The 19,899-nt window shown below is 46.1% G+C and overlaps 1 protein-coding gene across 1 annotated transcript; it reads right to left on the bottom strand.

Moving 5' to 3' along the window:
- Positions 1–528: 528 nt before the first annotated feature.
- GALR1 (galanin receptor 1) lies at positions 529–19,487 on the bottom strand. Its single transcript, XM_031658916.1, has 3 exons — positions 18,003–19,487; positions 13,064–13,160; positions 529–2,169 (listed from the first exon to the last, which is right to left on the bottom strand). The coding sequence occupies exons 1-3, from the start codon at positions 18,666–18,668 to the stop codon at positions 1,883–1,885; spliced, it is 1,050 nt and encodes a 349-aa protein (XP_031514776.1). The 5' UTR covers positions 18,669–19,487; the 3' UTR covers positions 529–1,882.
- Between the last annotated feature and the right edge of the window lie 412 nt (positions 19,488–19,899).

Here is a 19,899-nt window from a genome sequence, read left to right as displayed (position 1 = left end):
TCTCTGGTCAATAAACATAAAAATATATCACTTCGAAATCTTTCTAACATTTTTCTTTCCTTTTATCCAGAGAGTTATTAATAACGTCGCATATATAAACACTGGTCACTGAAATATGATTAGTGAAAGTAAGTGAACCAGCTGAAAAAGTTAAAAAGTTAGCATGCCAAAGGCTTACGTGAAGTTTGTATTTTTATCTAAAATTTGATGTTTCATGTGGCATGCTGATTTGGCACAGATGTACACTACACATAATTTTTTTTTTTTTTTTTTTAGACAGAGTCTTGCTGTGTCGTCCAGGCTCGAGTGCAGTGGTGCAGTCTTAGCTGACTGCATCCTGGACCTCCTGGGCTCAGGTGATCCCCCACATCAGCCTCCAGAGTAGCTGAAACTACAGGCATGCGCCACCACACCCAGCTAATTTTTATATTTTTAGTTGAGACCGAGTTTTGCCATGTTGCCCACGCTGGTCTCAAACTCCTGAGCTCAAGCACTCCACGCAGCTGGACCTCCCAAAGTGCTGGAACTGCAGGCATGAGCCACTGTGCCTAGCCAAATCCTTTTTAGCAAACAAACAAACAAAAATTCTTGCTTTTGCTTCCTCCTAAAACATATCAAAGTCTTACTGTCTGAAAAGTACTTTTCCGATACCAGATAATTTAATATTTTCATGCCATTTTCTCATTGTAAACACACATCAATATAAAATTGTTATGAAAACTACATTTGAAATTCAAGTGGTGATAGTTTTAACCCCAAGTTAACATTTATAGAGGAAATAGTATTTGGTGGAAATGTGCATTAAACATTATTACAAATGTGATGAAAACGCATGCATTTGTACAAGATAGGACACCCCAGGTACATTCAGTCCCATGGTTTCTTTGAATGTCATCTAAATCAAACATGAAATATGCTTTATCGATAGGCATGACCATTACTTCATGTGACTTACTGAATTCTGTCTAGTCTTTGGTCCCATAGAAATTATTATCTACAGCAGCCTCACTGGTTTTTGTTTTTTTTTTTTTTTTCATCTCTCTTTTTAGTAGGTTCCATTCAAGGCAAAATGAAAACTTTTGTCAAGTACTTACACAAAATTTCAAAACCCAGTTTTATTCTCAAAAACTTACTTGCATCTTCCACTATGGAGATAGTGGTCGCTGACTCTGTTTTGTTAACTCTATAAAGCCTAATTTCACAGGATAAATTTGAATCAACAGTGCCTACTACTGCACCCCAGGTCATCACCACAACCCTGAATTGACTCCTGAGGTAAACCGACTGTATCTCATGACGACAGGCTTCCAAAGCTCTGTACACTAGCTACAATTGGAAGCAAACGCCATCTGTGCAAACAGACTACAGAAAGCCTTCTTTCCACTTCATAGATGTGTCTATGCAAATGGCCAAAAATTCATCACTGTGTGTCCATGATCATATTTTAAAATACATAGTTCACAATATTACTTCTCTTAAAGACTTAAAGCTCAAAATTTTTTTCTAAATAAATTTGCTTTAAAATGGAGACTGTAAATATTCCTGACCCTATTGACGGGCCAGTTCTCAATCTATGAAGAGTTGAACATATCTACGGAATTCTACTCAGCTTTCATTTCTGAAGAGGAACAAAACTATGCAGCATTGTCTTTTGTTTCTGAAACGTAATTTAGAACTAAAATAAAACTGAAAAATAATTCTCACTAGACCTAGGAATTTCCTAAATGGATCAAAGTACTTTTTAACACAGGTGGGATTTCATTAAAATGACTTGAACTGTTAAGATAACAAGATGCAGCATTGCTCACCAGCTCACTCTGTTTCTGTGCCTGGTCCACTTATATGGAAACTCAACCATAAGGATACTCTCATATATCTTTTATCACACATGAGTACAATTGGTTGATGGTGGGGTGTCTATTCGACTTTTATTTTCTTTATTATCACTCAGATGTGAATCTTTGCGAATGCGACACTTGAACACTTGCTTATAGGCCTTCCTGAAATTTTCAGAGAGAAACGCGTATATGATAGGATTCACAGAGGAATTGCTGTACGCCAGGCAGTGGGCGGTGATTCTGAAGAGGAAGGAAGCCGGGGTCAGCGGGAAAACTCCAAACTCAGCCCAGAGATGGATGATGTGGTGCGGCATGGCCACGGCCTCCTCGACTGGCCACAAACCTATAGGACTGGAATTAAGCCTTAGGGCAACCTCGCCTGTTCCACACATGTTGAAAGACAAGAGCTAGGTGGCTTACTTTGTGATTAATTGAAAACTCTATGTCTCTGGATTCAAAGAAACGACAATGATCTATTTTATTAAAATGCTTTCATTACAAGGTGTCTAATATTTTTTAAACTATAAAATAAAAAGCAATCAGTTGGTTCCCTCTCAAACAGATTGTTCTTTAACAAGTGCAGCTCAAAACCCATACAGAACCTCTAGTGTCTCGATGGTCACAACAGAGCCATCGAAACTAGTGGACCAATGACGGGACCACATGCATTATTTCACCGAATCCCCTTTACAACTCTATGAAGCAGACGCTCTCGTGACCCACAGATTGTAGATAAGGAAACTGAGACTCAGGAGGGGAAAAGCAAACGTCCAGTGTCTCACAGCTGAATGCAAAGTTGGGGCTGGCAGCCAGGCGGACATGCTCCCCAGCCCATGCGCTCTGCAGCTGGGGTGCAGGGAAAACTCCGGTCATCACAAGCCACACTTCCCTCTCTGCTCACAACAGGGCTGCTTCTCAAGAAGCATTATGCTAGCTGGGTGGGCAATAAAGGCCCCCATGAGACAACCGCCATCTCAGTTCCCCGGCGTGAAGGGACAGAGCGCTTCCCCAGCCTCCTCTGTTTGGTGCCTTCAGCTCTGTTCACTTTATCAGCAAGTTTACTTCTCGTAGGAAAAAAGGAACATTAAGTGCGTAAGACGTGCGCCTTTCAGCCTCTAGGCCAAAGGTTAGAACTCAAGGAAACTCCTTCTCTCAGACACAGTCCAGGCTGTAGTATTTTAGAGCATGCTCGGACATGGGGAGGGGAAGCATCAGAGTGTGAGCTGGCAGCAATCCCATTGATATGGTTTGGCTGTGACCCCACCCAGATCTCACTTTGAATTGTCATTCCCATAATCTCTGCATGTCATGGGAGGGACCTGGAGAGGTAACTGAATCATGGGGGCAGTGACCCTCATGCTGTTCTCGTGATAGTGAGTTCTCGTGAGATCTGATGGTTTTATAAGGGGTTTCCCCCGACCCTTCGCTCTCATTCTTCTCCTTCCTGCTGTCATGTGAAGAAGGATGTGTTTGCTTCCCTTTCTGCTATGACTGTAAGGAGTCCCCCCATCCCTGTGTAACTGTGAGTCAATTAAACTTCTTCCCTTTATAAATTACCCAGTCTTGAGTATATCTCTATTAGCGGTATGAGAATGGACTAATACAGTACATTGGTACTGCAGAGACTGGGGCACTGCTGTAAAGATACCCCAAAATGTGGAAGCGACTTTGGAACTGGGTAATAGGCAGAGGCTGGAACAGTTTGGATGGCTCAGAAGACGACAGGAAAATGTTGGAAAGTTTGAAACTCCCTAGAGCCTTGGGGCGCTGAGAAGACAGGAAGATGTGGGAAAGTCTGGAACTTCCTGGAAACTGCTGAATGGCTTTGACTAAAATGGTGACAGTGATATGGACAATGAAGTCCAGGCTAAGGTAGTCTCGGATGGAGACCAGAAACTTCTTGGGAACTGGAGTAAAGGTCACTCTTGCTATGCTTTAGCGAAGAGACTGGTGGCATTTTGCCCTTGCCCTAGAGATCTGTGGAACTTTGCACTTGAGAGAGATGGTTTGGAATTGGAATTTATGTTTACAAGGGAAGCAAAGCATAAAAGTTTGGAAAATTTGCAGCCTGATCATGCAATAGAAAAGAAAAACCCATTTTTGGAGGAGAAATTCAAGCAGGCTGCAGAAATTTGCATAAGTAATGAAAAGCCAAATGTTAATCACCAAGACAATGGGGAAAATGTTTCCAGGGCACATCAGAGGTCTTCATGGCAGCCTTTCCCATCACACACCCAGAGGCCTACGAGGAAAAAGGGTTTCATGTCCAAGCCCAGGGCCTTGCTGCTTTGTGCAGTCTTGGGGCTTGGTGTCCTGTGTCCCAGCTTTGGCTAAAAGGGTCAACATATAGCTCAGGCCATTGCTTCAGCAGGTGTAAGCCCCAGCCTTGGCAGCTTACCCATGAGGCTGGGCCTGCAGGTGCACAGATGTCAAGAATTGAGGTTGGGGAACTTCCGTCTAGATTTCAGAGGATGTATGGAAATGCTTGGATGCCCGGGTACAAGTCTGTTTCAGGGGCAAAGTCCTTAGGGATAACCTCTGGTAGGGCAATGCAGAATGGAAATACGGGGTCAGAGCCCCCACACAGACTCCCCACTGAGTCATTACCTAGTGGATCTGTGAGAAGAGGGCCACCATCCTCCAGACCCCAGAATGGTAGATCCATCAAAAGCTTGCACCCTGCACCTGGAAAAGCCATAGACACTCAACATCAGCCATGAAGGCAGCCTGGAAGGGGGCTATACCCTGCAAAGCCACAGGGGAGGAGCTGCCCACAGCCATGGGAGCCCACCTCTTCTATCAGTGTGACCTGGATGTGAAACATGGAGTCAAAGGAGATCACTTTGGAGTTTTAAGATTTGGCTGCTCCACTGGATTTCAGACTTGCATGAGGCCTGTAGCCCCTTTGTTTTGGCCAATTTCTCCTATTTGGAATGGGTGTATTTCCCCAATGCCTGTACCCCCATTGTATCTAGGAAGTATAATAGGTACTTGCTTTTGATTGTAAAGGCTCATAGGCAAAAGGGACTTGCCTTGCCTCAGATGAGACTTTGAACTTGGACTGTTAATTCTGAAATGAGTTAAGATTTTGGGGGAATGCTGGAAGGGCATGATTGTGTTTTGAAATGTAAGGACATAAGATTTGGGAGGGGCCAGGAACAGTAAGACATGGTTTGGCTGTGTGTTCCCACCCAAATCTCATCTCGAATTATAGTTGCTATAATCCCCATGTGTGGTGGCAGGAACCCAAAACGAGATAACTGAATCAGGAGGGCAGTTACCTTCATGCTATTCTCATGATAGCGAATGAGTTCTCATGAGATCTGATGGTTTTATAGGGGCTTTTTGCACCCTTTACTCTCATTCTTCTCCTTCCTGCCGCCACATGAAGAAGGACATGTTTGCTTCCTCTTCCACCATAATTGTAAGTTTCCTGAGGCCTCCTCGGCCCTGTAGAACTGTGAATCAACTAAACATCTATTCTTTATAAATTACCCAGTCTTGGGTATGTCTTTATTAGCAGTGGAAGAACAGACTAATATACCCACTCTCCTCCCAGGCCTCACTGGGTTTCACGGAGCAGGAAAGCAGACCCCCTCCCCTGGCCTTTCCATCACAGCATACAGATGTGGTGAAGGGTTCACCTGGGGCCACCAGTCTGTTTTCTAAACAGAAATACTCTAAAATGGATGAGTGGGAGAAGAAAAGTTGGGGTAAAAGAAGAGAAAGCGAGAAAAAAAGAATGAAAATAGAGCCTTATTTTTCTTATAACTTCACATGGAGAGAAGACTAAGACATGGGAAAGTGACTCCATGACTGAGACAGCATTGTCCCACCACAGATTTTCCCTTGGGACACAGGCCTTCCTACTATGGTCCTGCATGGACCTCACACCCTGCAGGACTATCACAGGGCAGTGGGAACCACAGCTCCACACTGCTAGGAGGGGAAATCCTACGTGGCAAAAGGACTCTTTTTTTTTTTTTTTTTTTGAGACGGAGTCTCACTCTGTCACCCAGGCTGGAGTGCAGTGGCACAATCTCAGCTCACTGCACCCTCCACCTCCCAGGTTCAAGCAATTCTTCTGCCTCAGCCACCTGAGTTGCTGGGATTACAGGTATGCGCCACCATGCTGGCTAATTTTTGTATTTTTAGTAGAGACAGGTTTTCACCATATTGGTCAGGCTAGTTCAAACTCCTGACCTCATGATCCATCTGCCTCGGCCTCCCAAAGTGCTGGGATTACAGGCGTGAGCCACCACGCCCAGCCAAAAGGACTCTTCTTATCACTTCCCATGAACTGGAGTCCCACTGCAATAGAAATGACAACCAGACTATAATGCATGAGATGCCAGCTCTTCAAGGATTGACATGAGGTAGCCAAGTAAGACAGGAGATGAAGTTTATCAAAGAGGGGGACTGGAAGCCAGGAAGCTGTGCCCAGGATCCAGGCAGAGACAGTAGAGGGAGGGCTAGATCTCAGATCAAGACCAGGACAAATTCTACCAGCGAGGTGGACAGGAGATGAGATTAGTTAAGCTCCCTATCCAGAGGCACCAGGGAATGCACAAGATCCCAGGACTGACAGCAGGTCTGTGTTCCCACCTGGTCATGCTACAAGCTGGTTGTACGACCTTTGCAAAATGTCATAAACTCCCTGAGCCTCAACTTCCTCATCTGACAATAGGATGAACCAATGAAATGATTCCTAGACTATGCCTCATCTATTTAAACACGACAAACAACTCAGGTATAAAAATCTGAGTATGGATTTTATAGGGTACAAGCTTACATATTAAAACCACTTACTGCATGACACACAAAGCAAACAGATAATGTGCTCACATATATTAAGGGAGTGCCTGCTATCAATCCATTTATCCATTAGTGGATGAGAAATGCCATTCTCAGATGATTTAGTCAAAACAATCTAGATATAATTATACCTACAAATAGAATATAAAACATCATCATTTCTTTCTAAGACAATCAGACCATCTCTCCATGTCACAAAATGATTCTTTTAGACATTTTTACTAAGTGCAAAGCAGAAATCTATTCCAGCAGCTTACTGATAAGATCCATGCCTTATCAACATCCACAGGGCAAATGGTAGTGTGCCCTGAGGCCGGAGGGCAGTGTTTTCTCTGGCAGTGTTTAACTTTGTGTGTCTGTGACTCATTCCAAGTTTACCTTTTAATTTTTACTAGTCCCATTAGTCTTAGAGCCATGGATAAGAATCAGGTTCTTTTTCTTGGTTTACCAGCAGCTTTGAAATGAGATGGGATTACAGTTTGCAACATAAATATCAGGAAAGAAGGCTTAATGGGTATTGCATAAACTACATCATTTGTCTCAGATTGTTCCCAAAAGAGTTTAATGGAAAGCCTGTCAACACTGACTATCCTCCCAGATAAGTATCTCCAGGGGTTTCCTATTTTCTTCATGTTTATCAAGCATCTCAGGCCATTGAAGTGGAAGGCCTCAGGGTTGTTAAAAGCCAGCTCCCTGCAAACAGGCCCTGGGCACCTGGACCTGCTGTCTTCAAACTGAGTCCAATTCAGTTGTAGCAACGTCAATATGGCAAATACACCCATGTGCATGGCTGAAAACAGTAGATGATTTTTGTCGTCATTCTTCCCTTGCAACAGATGCTGGTAGAAGATGGGACATGGGGCAAGAAGTTCCATGCCGGTGGAAAACCATCTTTATTCATTTACTACTGCTCCAAACTGTAAACTCAGGAAACAATATATGCCTAGCATAGACTAGCTCAAAGTTAAAGATCTGACAAAGTAATGCATGTGTACTAATTTCAACCCTGGGATTTAAGTAGGTTAGTATGCCCATCCTTACCCAGTGCAAAGCCTTTTTTTTTTTTTTTTAATTCAGATAGCTATACCTCATCTCTTATAGCTTTAAAGCAATTGGTAGAGGTTATTAGTTACCCAGGAATCTGCCTTTTTAAAAAGCTCAGCCAGGTACAGTGGCTCATGCCTGTAATCCCACCACTTTGGGAGGCTGAGGCAGGAGGATCGCTTGAGGCCAGGCATTCTAGGCCAGCTTGGGCAACATCCTGAGTCCCCACCTTTAAAAAATGTTTTCAAATAACTTAGCCAGGTGCAGCAGTGTGCACCTGTAGTCCCAGCTATGCAGGAGGCTGAGGTGGGGCGATCTCTTGAGCCCATGAGGTTGAGGCTGCAGTGAGCTATAATCACACCACTATACCTCAGCCTGGGCAACAAAGCAAGACCCCATCTCTAAAAATAAATTTAAAAAGAGCTCAAGAAGGTGTTTGGAGAACCACCGATGAATTACATAAAAGTCACAACAAAAAGAAAGTTGTCTTACCCACCTCAATTTAAAGGCAATAAAAAATGCTTAGTATCAACCCCTAAGGCTGAAGCACCTCCTTTCCTCAGAAAGAGCTGGAAAAGCCGCTTCCTGTCTTTCCCATGGAAACATCAGAAAGTAACATCAGAAAGTAACCAAACACTGAATCTGCAGGAGCTCGATTTTAGACTTCCAACCTCCAGGACTGCAAGGAATACATTTCTATTGTTTACGGACCACCCAGGCTGTTGTATTTTCTCATAGCAGCCTGAACAGACTAAGACCGGCGGATACAGAGCAGAGAAAGTCACAGAGAGAACTTCCCTCTCTGGAGGACGAGGCTGGTTTTTAAAATTTATTTATGACGTGATTCTTTCTACTCTCTTCCAGGGTCCTCCGTCTCCGTCAGACGGACATGTCCCCTGTGCTTCCCTCCTTTGTCTATTAAGGGTATAGAATCCCAACATGATCTTCTGATGGAGAAAAATTCATCATTTAAAATTATGTGCTAAATCTCTCTACAAATTCTTCTTACCCTTGAGTTTAGGTCTTTTAATAGCCTGGTTTCTCTGTGCTCCTTCTGCTGAAAGTATCTGAAAAAATATTAGTCGCTCTTCTTATTGTGAGATGCTCTTTTTCAAATCATCTGAGGTGTCTGTTCTTTCTTCAAAGAATTTTACTCACAATATGTCTAATGGAATTTGGCTGGGGAGAAAAGAAGTGACTAAAAGATGAAAATGATTAAAAAAGAAAAACTTCACAAATGTATAAATGACAGCCAAAAAGCTTACTGAGTTACTTAAAGCCAAAGAAACAACAACAAAAAAAAGCAAACATTAAAAGAACCCAGTGGCTGGATAGGACATCAAGAGGTCCTTTAATCCAATTTTCTCCAAGAAGCAACCATCCAGTAGGCTGTCTAGTCACCATTTTCATGGTCTTCCACAGGTGGGGCTTTTGGGTGGGTAATTAGGTCATGAGGTGGGGGGGGGCAGTCAAAATGGGACCAGTGCCCTATGGAGAAAGGGCCCAGAGTTTATCATGAAAGGCCAATCTCCCCTCCCCATAATAGTTGTAACTCTTAACAGGAAAGCCCTGTATAGATGGCCGCACTGTCTCAAAGTTTATGTCCCCACCCCCTCCAAAAAATTCATATATTGGAACCTAATCACCAAGGTGATGGTATTAACAGGTGGGGCTTTTGGGTGGGTAATTAGGTCATGAGGTGGGGGGAGCAGTCATAATGGGACCAGTGCCCTTATGAGTAAGGGCCCAGAGAGCTGCCTCACACCTCACACCCTATGAGGACACAGAGACTAGTGCCCTTATGAAAGAGGCCTAGAGAGCTGCCTTATGCCTCCCACCCTATGAATAATGGGACCAGTCCCCTTATGAAAGAGGGCACAGAGAGCTGCCTCACGCCTTCCACTCTGTGAGGACACAGAGAGAAGGGGCCATCTATGAACCAGAAAACAGCCCTCACCAAACACTTAATCTGCAGGAGCTTGATTTTAGACTTCCAAACTCCAGGACTGCAAGAAATAAACTTCCATTGTTTGTGAGCCACCCAGGCTATGGTATTTTCTTAAAGCAGCCTGAACGTACTAAGACAAGTGGATACAGGGCAGACAAAGGGAACTTTATTTAGCCACTGAGAGAAAGGGCTGGAAACAAGTGGAGCTGAAATGAGCAAACTATCCAAAATCCCTGTCACATCTTTCATTACTAATCAAATGAACATGTGTGCACCAGTAGCAATTTTCTGTGCCGAGACCTGGGGAAAGACCCACAATGGACCAATCCAGTTCCTGTCTTTGTCTTCAGGGAAGTTGCCATGTATTCTTTCTTTCCCTCGTGCGTTTCCCCTTTCTTGACTCTCCTGCCTCTGTCCCCCTCTCTCCGCCACCTCCCTTCTCTTCACTCTTCTGCTTCCACTCCCTCTTCTTACCCTTCCTCTGCTCCTCTCTCCCATTTCTTTCTTAGATACACACACACCACCACCACCATTACCATCACCACCATCACCACCACAATCGCCACCATCATCATCATTATTACCACCACCACCACCACCACCGCCACCATTGCCACCACCATCACCATCACCACCATGACCACCATCACCACCACCATCACCACTATGACCACCACCACCATCACTACCCACCACCATCACCACCACCACCATCACAATCGCCACCATGACCACCACCACCACCATCACCATGATCACCACCATCACCACCACCAACACCACCATCACCACCACTATGACCACCACCACCATCACCACAATCACCACCATGACCACCATCATCACCACTACCACCCACCACCATCACCACTATGACCATCATCATCACCACCATCACCATCACAATCGCCACCATCACTACCATGACCACCACCGCTACCACTATGACCACCACCATCACCACCACTATGATCACCACCACCATCACCATCACCATCGCCACCATCACCACTATGACCACCACCACCACCACAATCACCACCATGACCATCATCACCACCACCATCACTACCACCACCACCATGACCACCACCACCACTATGACCACCACCACCATCACAATCGCCACCACCACAATCGCCATCATCACCACAATGATCACCATCATCACCACCACTACCACCCACCACCATCACCACCACCATCACCACCACATTTATTTGTTCTATGCCAACAAGGAGGCAATTAAATACATCAAAAAGATCTGACATCTGTTCAGTGGCTGTTAAGGGTCAGAGGCTGTGAAAATGAAAAAGAAAATCTTCATCCCTTCTTCAAATGCTAGAACTTCCTCATAGTAAGAATAAGCAAAAGACAATTTTAGATAGATATATTTAGTATATATATATATGTAAGCACATATGTCTTATACATGCATATACTCACATAAATCTAAATATCTGTGTGTATATATGTGTGTGTATGTGTATATAACTAAAGTAATTACTGAACTAATCACTGATCTTTAGGTTTTTTATTGTAAAATAAAATAGCTTTTCTAATCATTTTTATAAGACCTATTTTTTAAGTATTTTGTTGTTCTCTGAGACCTTCACAATTTCTCTCTAATACTTTTTCAAATATAGAGACTAAAACTACCATCGACACAAGTAAGATTCAGCAAATATTAAAGAAATGTTTTGTTTTATTTCTGTTGGTAAGCATAAAATCTTTTGAATCATTAACAAACATTTATCACAGATCAATGATGTCTTCTTGGTTAAAGTTTGGTGAACCCAATCTCTCCCAAGGGAAATTAAGCTCTTCCTTCCCTGATGCTCCAAACACTGCTCCCTTGAACAGGCCTTTGGGACTTACACATTTATCTCTTCCATTACAACGTTGGCTTCCAGGTGGAGCCAGTTCCTCTTAGAATCCCCTTAGAATCCCCTTAGGGTCAGCTTGGTCCTACACAGAGCAGGGGCTCCAAAAATAACTGTCCAAGGAGAAGTCAGAAACGATCCTTAATTGTCTTTAAAGAACCATTTTCTTAGAAATAAGAAGTGTGACTCAGAGGAAAAATAAATAGATATACCAGAAAAATGGAAAATCTCTACCATAACAGCACATCACTAAAAACAAAGGAGGAAAGCACCAACGTTCAGGGTTTATTCCATTCATATAACTTAGCACTTGGTCAGCTGCTCTAATGAGAAGCCTAGATGCCTAAAATGAAATATTCATCATAGTTGTTCAGATGTAAGAAAGGATCAGTGGAATAAAGCCATAACATAGTCTTGTTACTTATATTGCACCTTGTATTCTTAGGTGGTTATCCTAAAAACTGTATGATTGCATTTCTAATATAAGCTAATTATTTGCTGCCATCAAAAAAAAAAAAAAAGGTCTTAATGTTTGTACTCTATAACCAATTCTCTACCACTGGTTTCGACTCTGGACTGTCAGATGGCCTTTTAGCCAGATTACTGTTGATCAACAAGGAAAGTCAGGAAAAGCTGTCCTTTATTTAAGTAGAATTTTTAAGTAAACATGATTAAATATGATCTAAACTATAATTTCTATAAGTTATATATGTCATTGATCATAATAAATACTTATAAGGAAAAAAAAGGTATTTTAAGATGCTATTACTACACTTTTGGGTTAAAATGTCCGGTTATAACCTCCTACTCCTTAATCATATTGCCTAATAATCTCATTCTACTTCCTAAAATTAGAAGTTATATAGATATTTTCTGAGTAAAAGTTAATTTAATCTTGATCTGTGAAATAGTTTTTCCTCAAAATGTAGAATGTCAAGACCATCAGTAAGTTAGGCGCTGTAATACTACTCAGGAGAAGCTTGTTTAAATCAGGGCTGGGGGATGAGAAAGTCAGTTAGCCACGGGAGGAATCAGCTTTCAGCCTTGTCCACTCTTCAGTCTTTACCCGCGGGGTCAGAGTCAGCACATGTGGGTGAAAGAGATAAGGACGACCCAGTGCCCTGGCGGCTTTAGGGAGGGATTATAACGACGTTGTCTTAAATGAGACCCAAACCTGGGCTTTTTGGAATCACATCAGAGACTGTAAACATACAACAGAATGACTATACTTTCCCTCTAAGTGTGCATGTCAGCAACTCTGCACTCTGCACTCCGTCTCAGTCAACCCAAGCACACCTCCCAGTGAGGCGCAGGATCAGCAGAATCCACATTTCCTCATCTCCCCAGATCTTCAGCTAAGTTTGAATGCAGCACAGAGTGACCCGCGATGCCCTTGCCAAGGCTGACCCTCCATTCCCATCCTAACGGTGGGAGGCTCATCTCAAACCTCCTTAGCCACACCAAGGGTCCTAAATGTTACAGGCTTTAGGTAGACATGAGGGCAAGTAAAGATAAACTAAGCTCTGAAAAGTAACATATATATATATATATATTTGTGATCATTACCTTTTTCTTGGATGCTTCAGACTTCTTTGACATGTTCTTCAACTTTTTATGCAAATGATTAAGAACCTGAAAGACACAGACTAATGAAATCAGTTCGCCTCACCTCTCACAACCCACTGCGTATATTGCATTAACAATTATTGACATGCTGAAATGGTAGCATCACTATTTATAAGATCATTAAAATAAAAACTCAAATTAGGTGATTAAGTAACAATGAATATGAGTTGCCAAATACATTCTTTTCTAACATTTACGAGCATGCCAGGAAGGCTGATGCACAGCCAGACAAGTTCACAGCCATAGCACCTGTTTGCAGAGAATGCCCAGCACATGGAGCTCTGGGGTTTTGCCCAGAAACAGCCATGCCATGACCCACTCATGCAAGCTTATTAGTCTATCATCTGCCTTGGTTTCTTCCAGGATCCCATATATTAACAAACACCAGGTCCCTACTACATGTCGGGCACAATTTTAGATCCTGGATGCATCAAAAAACTAGAGATTTGCCCTTCCGAAATTCACCATCTGATGGGGAAAGGAGGCAAGTAAACAAATGAAGATAATATCAGCAGACATTTCTTCAGCGCAGCCCACCCAAATATCGCCAGTGTTTGTGCCAAAATATTCTTTCTTCTTCCTCTTATGGGCTGCCTCCACTGCAATTCTCCTTACAGCAAATCACCACCCATCAGGCTTCCCTTCACTCTTTATTCCAATCCTACCCACGGTGCTGTGCTTTTAGACAACTTATTGGGGATTCGGCATCACCGATGATTTACAGAACATTTTTGCAAAGGTTTTACAATTAATGTCCCTGTCAGGGAATCTCCTTGAGACACACTGGCTCCCTTAATTAAAGAAGCTATTTTTGTCTTTTGCTTGCCAGTGTAATACTCAGGAGAAATGATATGAAAATGTGGGGTTTTAGATATAGGAATTTCCAACATATATTTGGTCTTAGACAACATTGTTAAGCCTGCAGAACTGTCACTTAAGTTCATTGCTATATCCCATGTGAGGGAAAATCTAGAGAAAATCGAGCCCCAGGGTGACTAAGTGCTTTAGATCGTCTGTAGATTGCTGAGAAGTCTCTCAAGGAACCAGAAGCCATGTTCCAACCAGTTCTTTGTTCCCTGTAGCATGGAAATAATTTAATCAAATTGAACTTATTGCAAAAGCCTGCTCCATTCAGCCAGAGGAGGCACTTTCAGAGCAATTAGTCACACCCTACTTGGAAGCCACAGGATATATTTACCAGCTGCTCAGGTCTTATGCAGGTGAAGCAGCAGCCATCATAGGGGTATGAATTCTCTCCCCTACTGAAATGCTTCCCACTTCCTGAAATGACTCAGCAACATCCGCAACAAAACAAGTGTTTACTTGCCGCAGGAGCATTTGGGAAAACACTCAATACATTGACAAGGTGTTAGTTTACTGTTCTACCAGCAGAAATGAGAGTATCAAAACCTGAATGCAAGGTATCGACAGAACAGGGGCTTTCTTGCAGGAACAAATGAGAGCGTTTCAAGGAGGAAGGAAAGGGCTGGAGGAGGCAGGACCCTGCCCAAGAGGACAGGACCGCCTAGATGGCACAGTGGCAGCCTTCCCAACGGGAAACCGCAGGACAACACTGGTCACTGAGGACACAGGAGAGACCAGAGGAGAGGCCGCACAAGCAAAATCAGAGAGGGACACCTGGACAAATCACAACAAAACGTCCAAATGTGACCAGCTTCATAACGCTGCCGAGCTCCATGCGTTCCTTCCAAAAAGAAATTTGGATCACAGCTCAGCCACTTCGAAACAACTAAAAATGTTGAATGCTGTTGAATGGTCAATGGAGAAAATACTCAAGTATATTTTTATCAGCTGTTTCTCTTCAATAGCCCATAGTATGAGCACAGAATGATGTATCATGATACACCATTGAAGGTCTTGTCAGCAAAGGAGGAAGAATGTAGGTATCATGATAGGGTATGATGAGGTTTAAGAGAGTGATAATAACATACTGGGGTCTCTTGGCGAGTCTGTAAATTTCTGAGTGTGCTCAGGAAGGTGCTAGCTCAAACCAAACCCAGGTCCTGCTGGGCACATCCTGGGGATTCAGAGTAACTTAGTCGGGTGAGCCCATTGAGTTTATCCTCGTGGTAGACCAAGGAGGTTCTGGACAGTAATTCACTCTAAGGAAAGTGAGTGAGGGGCACAGCCCTGGTGAAGAACAGCTCCACAGCAGCAGAGGCGAGGGCTCTTCCGGGGGCACTGGGCGGACCACTTCGACTCATCCTCCCGCCCATGTATTCGATGGGTTTCCCAGAAACTGTCTGGTGCAAAAGACTGTTCCCTTACAAACTTGTAAGAATTTGGAGGCAAAAGGCAACTCTGGAATGCAACTGTCTTTAAGTTTCTTTGTTTATTTAAAGCATCATAACCTCAGGTTCCCTTTTAGCCATCTGTGCCTTGTTTTTTTTTTTTTTTCAGGCTATCTAACAGACCTGAGGTTTGGAGGAATAGCGAATCCTGAAACCAATACTCAAGTAGCAAAATCCTTAACTGGACGGTGCACAGCTAATGCCTGAGCCAAAGATAAGCAACTTGAAATAACTTAAATCTCCACCTATCCATGACAGCCCTGAAATTAACTTGTAAATATTATGCTGAATTCAAAATATTTTTCCAGTTATGCTTAGAAGCAAACTATTTCCATATAAAAAATCCAAATGATGATGTATTCATTAAAATTTTTTTAAAAACTATTTTTTAAACATTGCCCTTCTGTGGGACTTCTACAGACTCGCAAATGACAGAAATGTAGCCTAATTTATTCCTAAAAGCTTACTTTGTCATTTCCAGTAAGATTTTAGTTCTTCTCCCTAAAGGCTTTGGGGAAATAAGGAAGCGTGTGCTTCAGTTCTACTGCAATAATTAGGAACTTAACAGCCATATATTGTAAGATTCCCAATCTCAGACTTCAATGTCCTCAAGGCCTCACCAACTGTCCTGTCCTCAGGAGACTGGGACTCCCTGTGTTAAAATCCTTCCTTCCTTCCCGAATCATTCACCAGCTTCATAATTTGGGTCAGGTGTTCCTTTCCAAAGCTCTTTTTCCTTAAGTAATAAAATATGGGTAAATAATAAAATAGCTCCAAGCCAGAGTTGTGCAAATTAAATGAGATGGTGCACATATCAGATAATTGTGCTATGTAAGATGGCCTGTTTAGCATTTGCAGAAGACCACATTAATAAACCAGCCGTTTTCCAAATAGCTAAGCTAGAGTTCTTTTCCAAATTCCCTTACTGCTACTATATTGGTGGTGGTGTCGTCGTTGTTGTTTTGAGATGGAGTCTCGCTCCATCGTCACCCAGGCTGGAGTTCAGTGGCACGATTTCAGCTCACTGCACCCTCTGTCACCTGGGTTCAAACAATTCTCCAGTCTCAGCCTCCGGAGTAGCTGGGACTACAGGGGCCCACCACCACATCCGGCTAATTTTTATATTTTTAGTAGAGACGGGGTTTTACCTTGTTGATCAGGCTGGTCTCAAATTCCTGACCTCAGGTGATCCACTTGCCTCGGCCTCCCAAAGTGCTATTATATTTCTTTATATTTAACCTTTTGGTGCAGGCCGTTCAGATAATATCCAGCAATATTATTATTCAAAATTGACACGCTCTACATAGATGAAACAGGTGGGGGGAAACAGGTGGCTTATAGCAAACACTTCTGTTGATAAAAATACCTTGTGAATTATTAGAAGTGACAGTTGTTCTACCTAGTCAGGTTATTTGTGGTCATATGGTCACAGCCTTATTGAAACAGAATGAGAGACCGAGGTGAAGTCGGGGGGAACCTGGTAACAGAGCTGTATTTCAAATGGCCACGCTCTGGAGCGAGGAGGGTGCGCACACTGGGGTTTACCCCGTGAATCGCCATCACCTGATTATTAAAATAAGCTCTTGTTTACGCAAATAGAAACACGTGTGTCAAAGGCTGAAGACGTTTTGATCAGTATAAAGTCTTCAAACACTTGTGGACGCAATGAAAAAGAACGTGAGTTCTGAGCTCTGCCCGGCTGTACAAAGGGAAAAACGATCTCCCACACGCGTGGACGGTGCCTCTGCTAGAGTTAGGGTGAAGATCCGCCGCCTCAACCACTTCACCCTGTTCTGGAGACCTTTCTAAAAAGGATTGAAATGGGGAAGCCGAAAGCTCGAGTCCATTCCATTCCAAGTTCCTGGAGCCTGCGGTCAGGACTCTGTAAAGAAACACCGTTTTATAAAGCTAAGCTTCAGAATAAAATTCAAAGCTCTGTCCCCGGGAGCAGTGGCTTCACAGAGCCCGGCGTGCGCAAAGCCTTCGGAGCGAGGGCAAACTGCGCACCCCGGGGGAGGGAGGCCGCCCCGCGAGCCCCCCGACGGCCAGCTGAGAGCCCGGGAGGGGGCGGTGGGGACCCGTCACCCTCGCAAAAGGTTCGCGCTCTGGTGACCACGCGCTCCCCTCGGGTCCCACAGCGCCGAGGCGGTAACCTCCCCGCGCAGCTGATCTGGTTGAAGAGTTGCTGGAACCGAGCGGGGTTTGCGGTACCAGGAAGGAGGCGGCAGCGCCCGCCTACCGCCCAGGCAACCTGGGGGCTTTGAAGCGCCGCAGGGGCGAGGAAGGGGAGGGAGGTGAAACTTGTTCTACCAGACCATGCGAAGTGAACGGCAAACTTTCCCCAGCATCTCTCAGACTCCAAGTAACTTTCTTGCGCGAGCCAATGGCAAGCTCCAGCAGCGGCCAGGGAGCCTCCCCGCACAGATGCGCCCCAGCACCGGCGGGGTGGAGGCAACTGGGGCAGGGCCGCGGAACACTGGGACCCCCGGGCCCCCCACCCTCCCTCGCGCGTCTCGGCCCGGTGCCCGCCGCGCACCTTTGCATAGCAGAAGCAGATGAGCAGGAGCGGCAGCAGGTAGCCGAAGACGAAGGTGCACACCACATAGGCCTTCTTGTGGCGAGGGTCAGGCCACTGCTCCCAGCAGAAAGTCTGGTTGCTGGCGCGCGGCTGGAAGAGGCCCTGGTGGTAGGCCACGGGCGAGGCCATGGCGATGGACAGCGCCCAGATGCAGCTTACGCCCAGCAGCGCGTTGCGGGACACCCTGAGGGAGGAGGAGCGCCGCGAGTGCACGATGGCCACATAGCGGTCCACTGACATCGCAGCCAGGGTGAAGATGCTGACCAGCATGGACACGGTGAAGAAGTAGTGTATGAACTTGCAGATGAAGGCGCCCAGCACCCAGGTGGGCAGCGCGTACACCGTGGCCTGGAAGGGGATGCAGAAGAGCAGGTAGGCCAGGTCGGCGATGCTCAGGTTGAGGATGAACAGGTTGGTGGTGCTCCGCGGCTTGCCCGGCTTGCTGCGCGCCAGCACAGTGATCACTAGGCTGTTGCCCAGCACGCCCAGCGCGAAGATCAGGCCGAACACCACCAGCGTGACGAAGTTCTCCACGCCGATGCCGAACAGCGGCCCGGGCTCCGGGGCTGGGGGCTCCGGCCAGCTCGCGTTGCCCTCGCTGAGGTTCCCGACCGCCAGCTCCATGGCCCGCGGGGCTGCCCGGGCGAGCGGCGGGGCGCGCGGGGAGGGAGGGCGGGTGCCTGGCGGGAAAGTAGGCGCCGGAGGTGGCCGGTAGTCCCGGCGCAGAGCACGGAGAGCGCGAGTTTAGGAGTCTGAGCTTCCCGAGGCGCGCGCCAGCGGGCGCGGGGATCCGGTGGCCGTGCCTGAAGGCACCGTCTTTGCGCCGCGACCTTCTGCGAGAGGGCGTGGACGGGAGCCTGGAGCTGGACCTTCTCGGGAAGGGACGGTGGTCTTGAGAGCCCTAGGGTCCCCTACCCGGGCGCCTCCGCCCGCTGAGCGACCACGGAGCCTGGGAAGAAGGATCCGCCGGCTGCAGCCGCACAGGTAGAGAGACCCTTCTCTCCGCCTTACAGCTCCAGATCTTCGCCGGCCGTTTTCTCTCGCTCCCGGAGCGGCTGCGGGCTGCACCTGTTGCTCAGAGCCGCTCCTTCCCGCGGCGCTTCCCCGCACTGCCGAGCGCGCAGCAGCGCACCGTGAGGCTCCTGCAGAGAGGGCTCCCCGCACCACCTCCCCAGTGGGCTGGCGCCTGCGACTCCCTCCCGGCTTTTCCAGGGATTCCGAGGTGTCCACAGGGCGAAAGCTCTTTTGGGGGACTTCCTGGTGGTGGAAAGAGTCGGGTGCCAGGGGCCTCTCGGCTTCAACTGAGAGACGAAGACGGCCTGGCTGAAATCCGCGCCCCCTAGAAGTCACGGTGCGCGAGCAGAGACTGGACGGATTCTCGCGGGATGGGTCGCCGCCCACCTCCCGGCTGGAACCCGCGCGCGCTCGCCTCCGCGGGGTGCGGACCCGCACGGCTGGCTGAAGGCGGGGCTGCCAGCTGCTGCGGGCCGGGCGGGCGAGGGAAGCCGGGCGCTCTCCAGGGCTCTCCAGGGCGCTCCAGAGCGCGCCGGGGGGGAGGCGGAGGGGTTCGCGGGCCCCCTCACCCATCAGTGTCTGTCCTCCTCCTCCCCCCCAGGGTGGCTGTCCGTGAGAAAGCCTCTGTCCCTGGAATAACCCCAGGAAATCGAGGCTGGCGCCGCTCCCTGGAGTTTTGTAAAATTGACCGCCTAACCCACCCTCACCCGCGGCCTGCTAGAGAGGACAGAAGTGCGAAGGGAAAGGGCTGTGTGGGCTTCTCTGTAGATGTGGATGACATTGAAGGGGAAGGCTGTTCACACCACTCAACCTCACATCATTTTTGCCTTGCATTACTCAT

This window comes from Papio anubis, chromosome 19 (genome assembly GCF_008728515.1).
Source record: "Papio anubis isolate 15944 chromosome 19, Panubis1.0, whole genome shotgun sequence".
Classification (NCBI taxonomy): domain Eukaryota; kingdom Metazoa; phylum Chordata; class Mammalia; order Primates; family Cercopithecidae; genus Papio; species Papio anubis.
This window is presented reverse-complemented; position numbering and strand designations above follow the sequence as displayed.

What these genes read in the sequence shown, in the direction of transcription:
- GALR1 (XM_031658916.1), bottom strand. Translation starts at nt 18,668, where the DNA reads ATGGAGCTGGCGGTCGGGAACCTCAGCGAGGGCAACGCGAGCTGGCCG. An exon ending in TCTGCTTCTGCTATGCAAAG is followed by an intron (nt 13,161 to 18,002) that starts GTGCGCGGCGGG and finishes TGTGTCTTTCAG; the next exon opens with GTTCTTAATCATTTGCATAA. An exon ending in AAATATATATATATATATAT is followed by an intron (nt 2,170 to 13,063) that starts GTTACTTTTCAG and finishes GTTTGTGGCCAG; the next exon opens with TCGAGGAGGCCGTGGCCATG.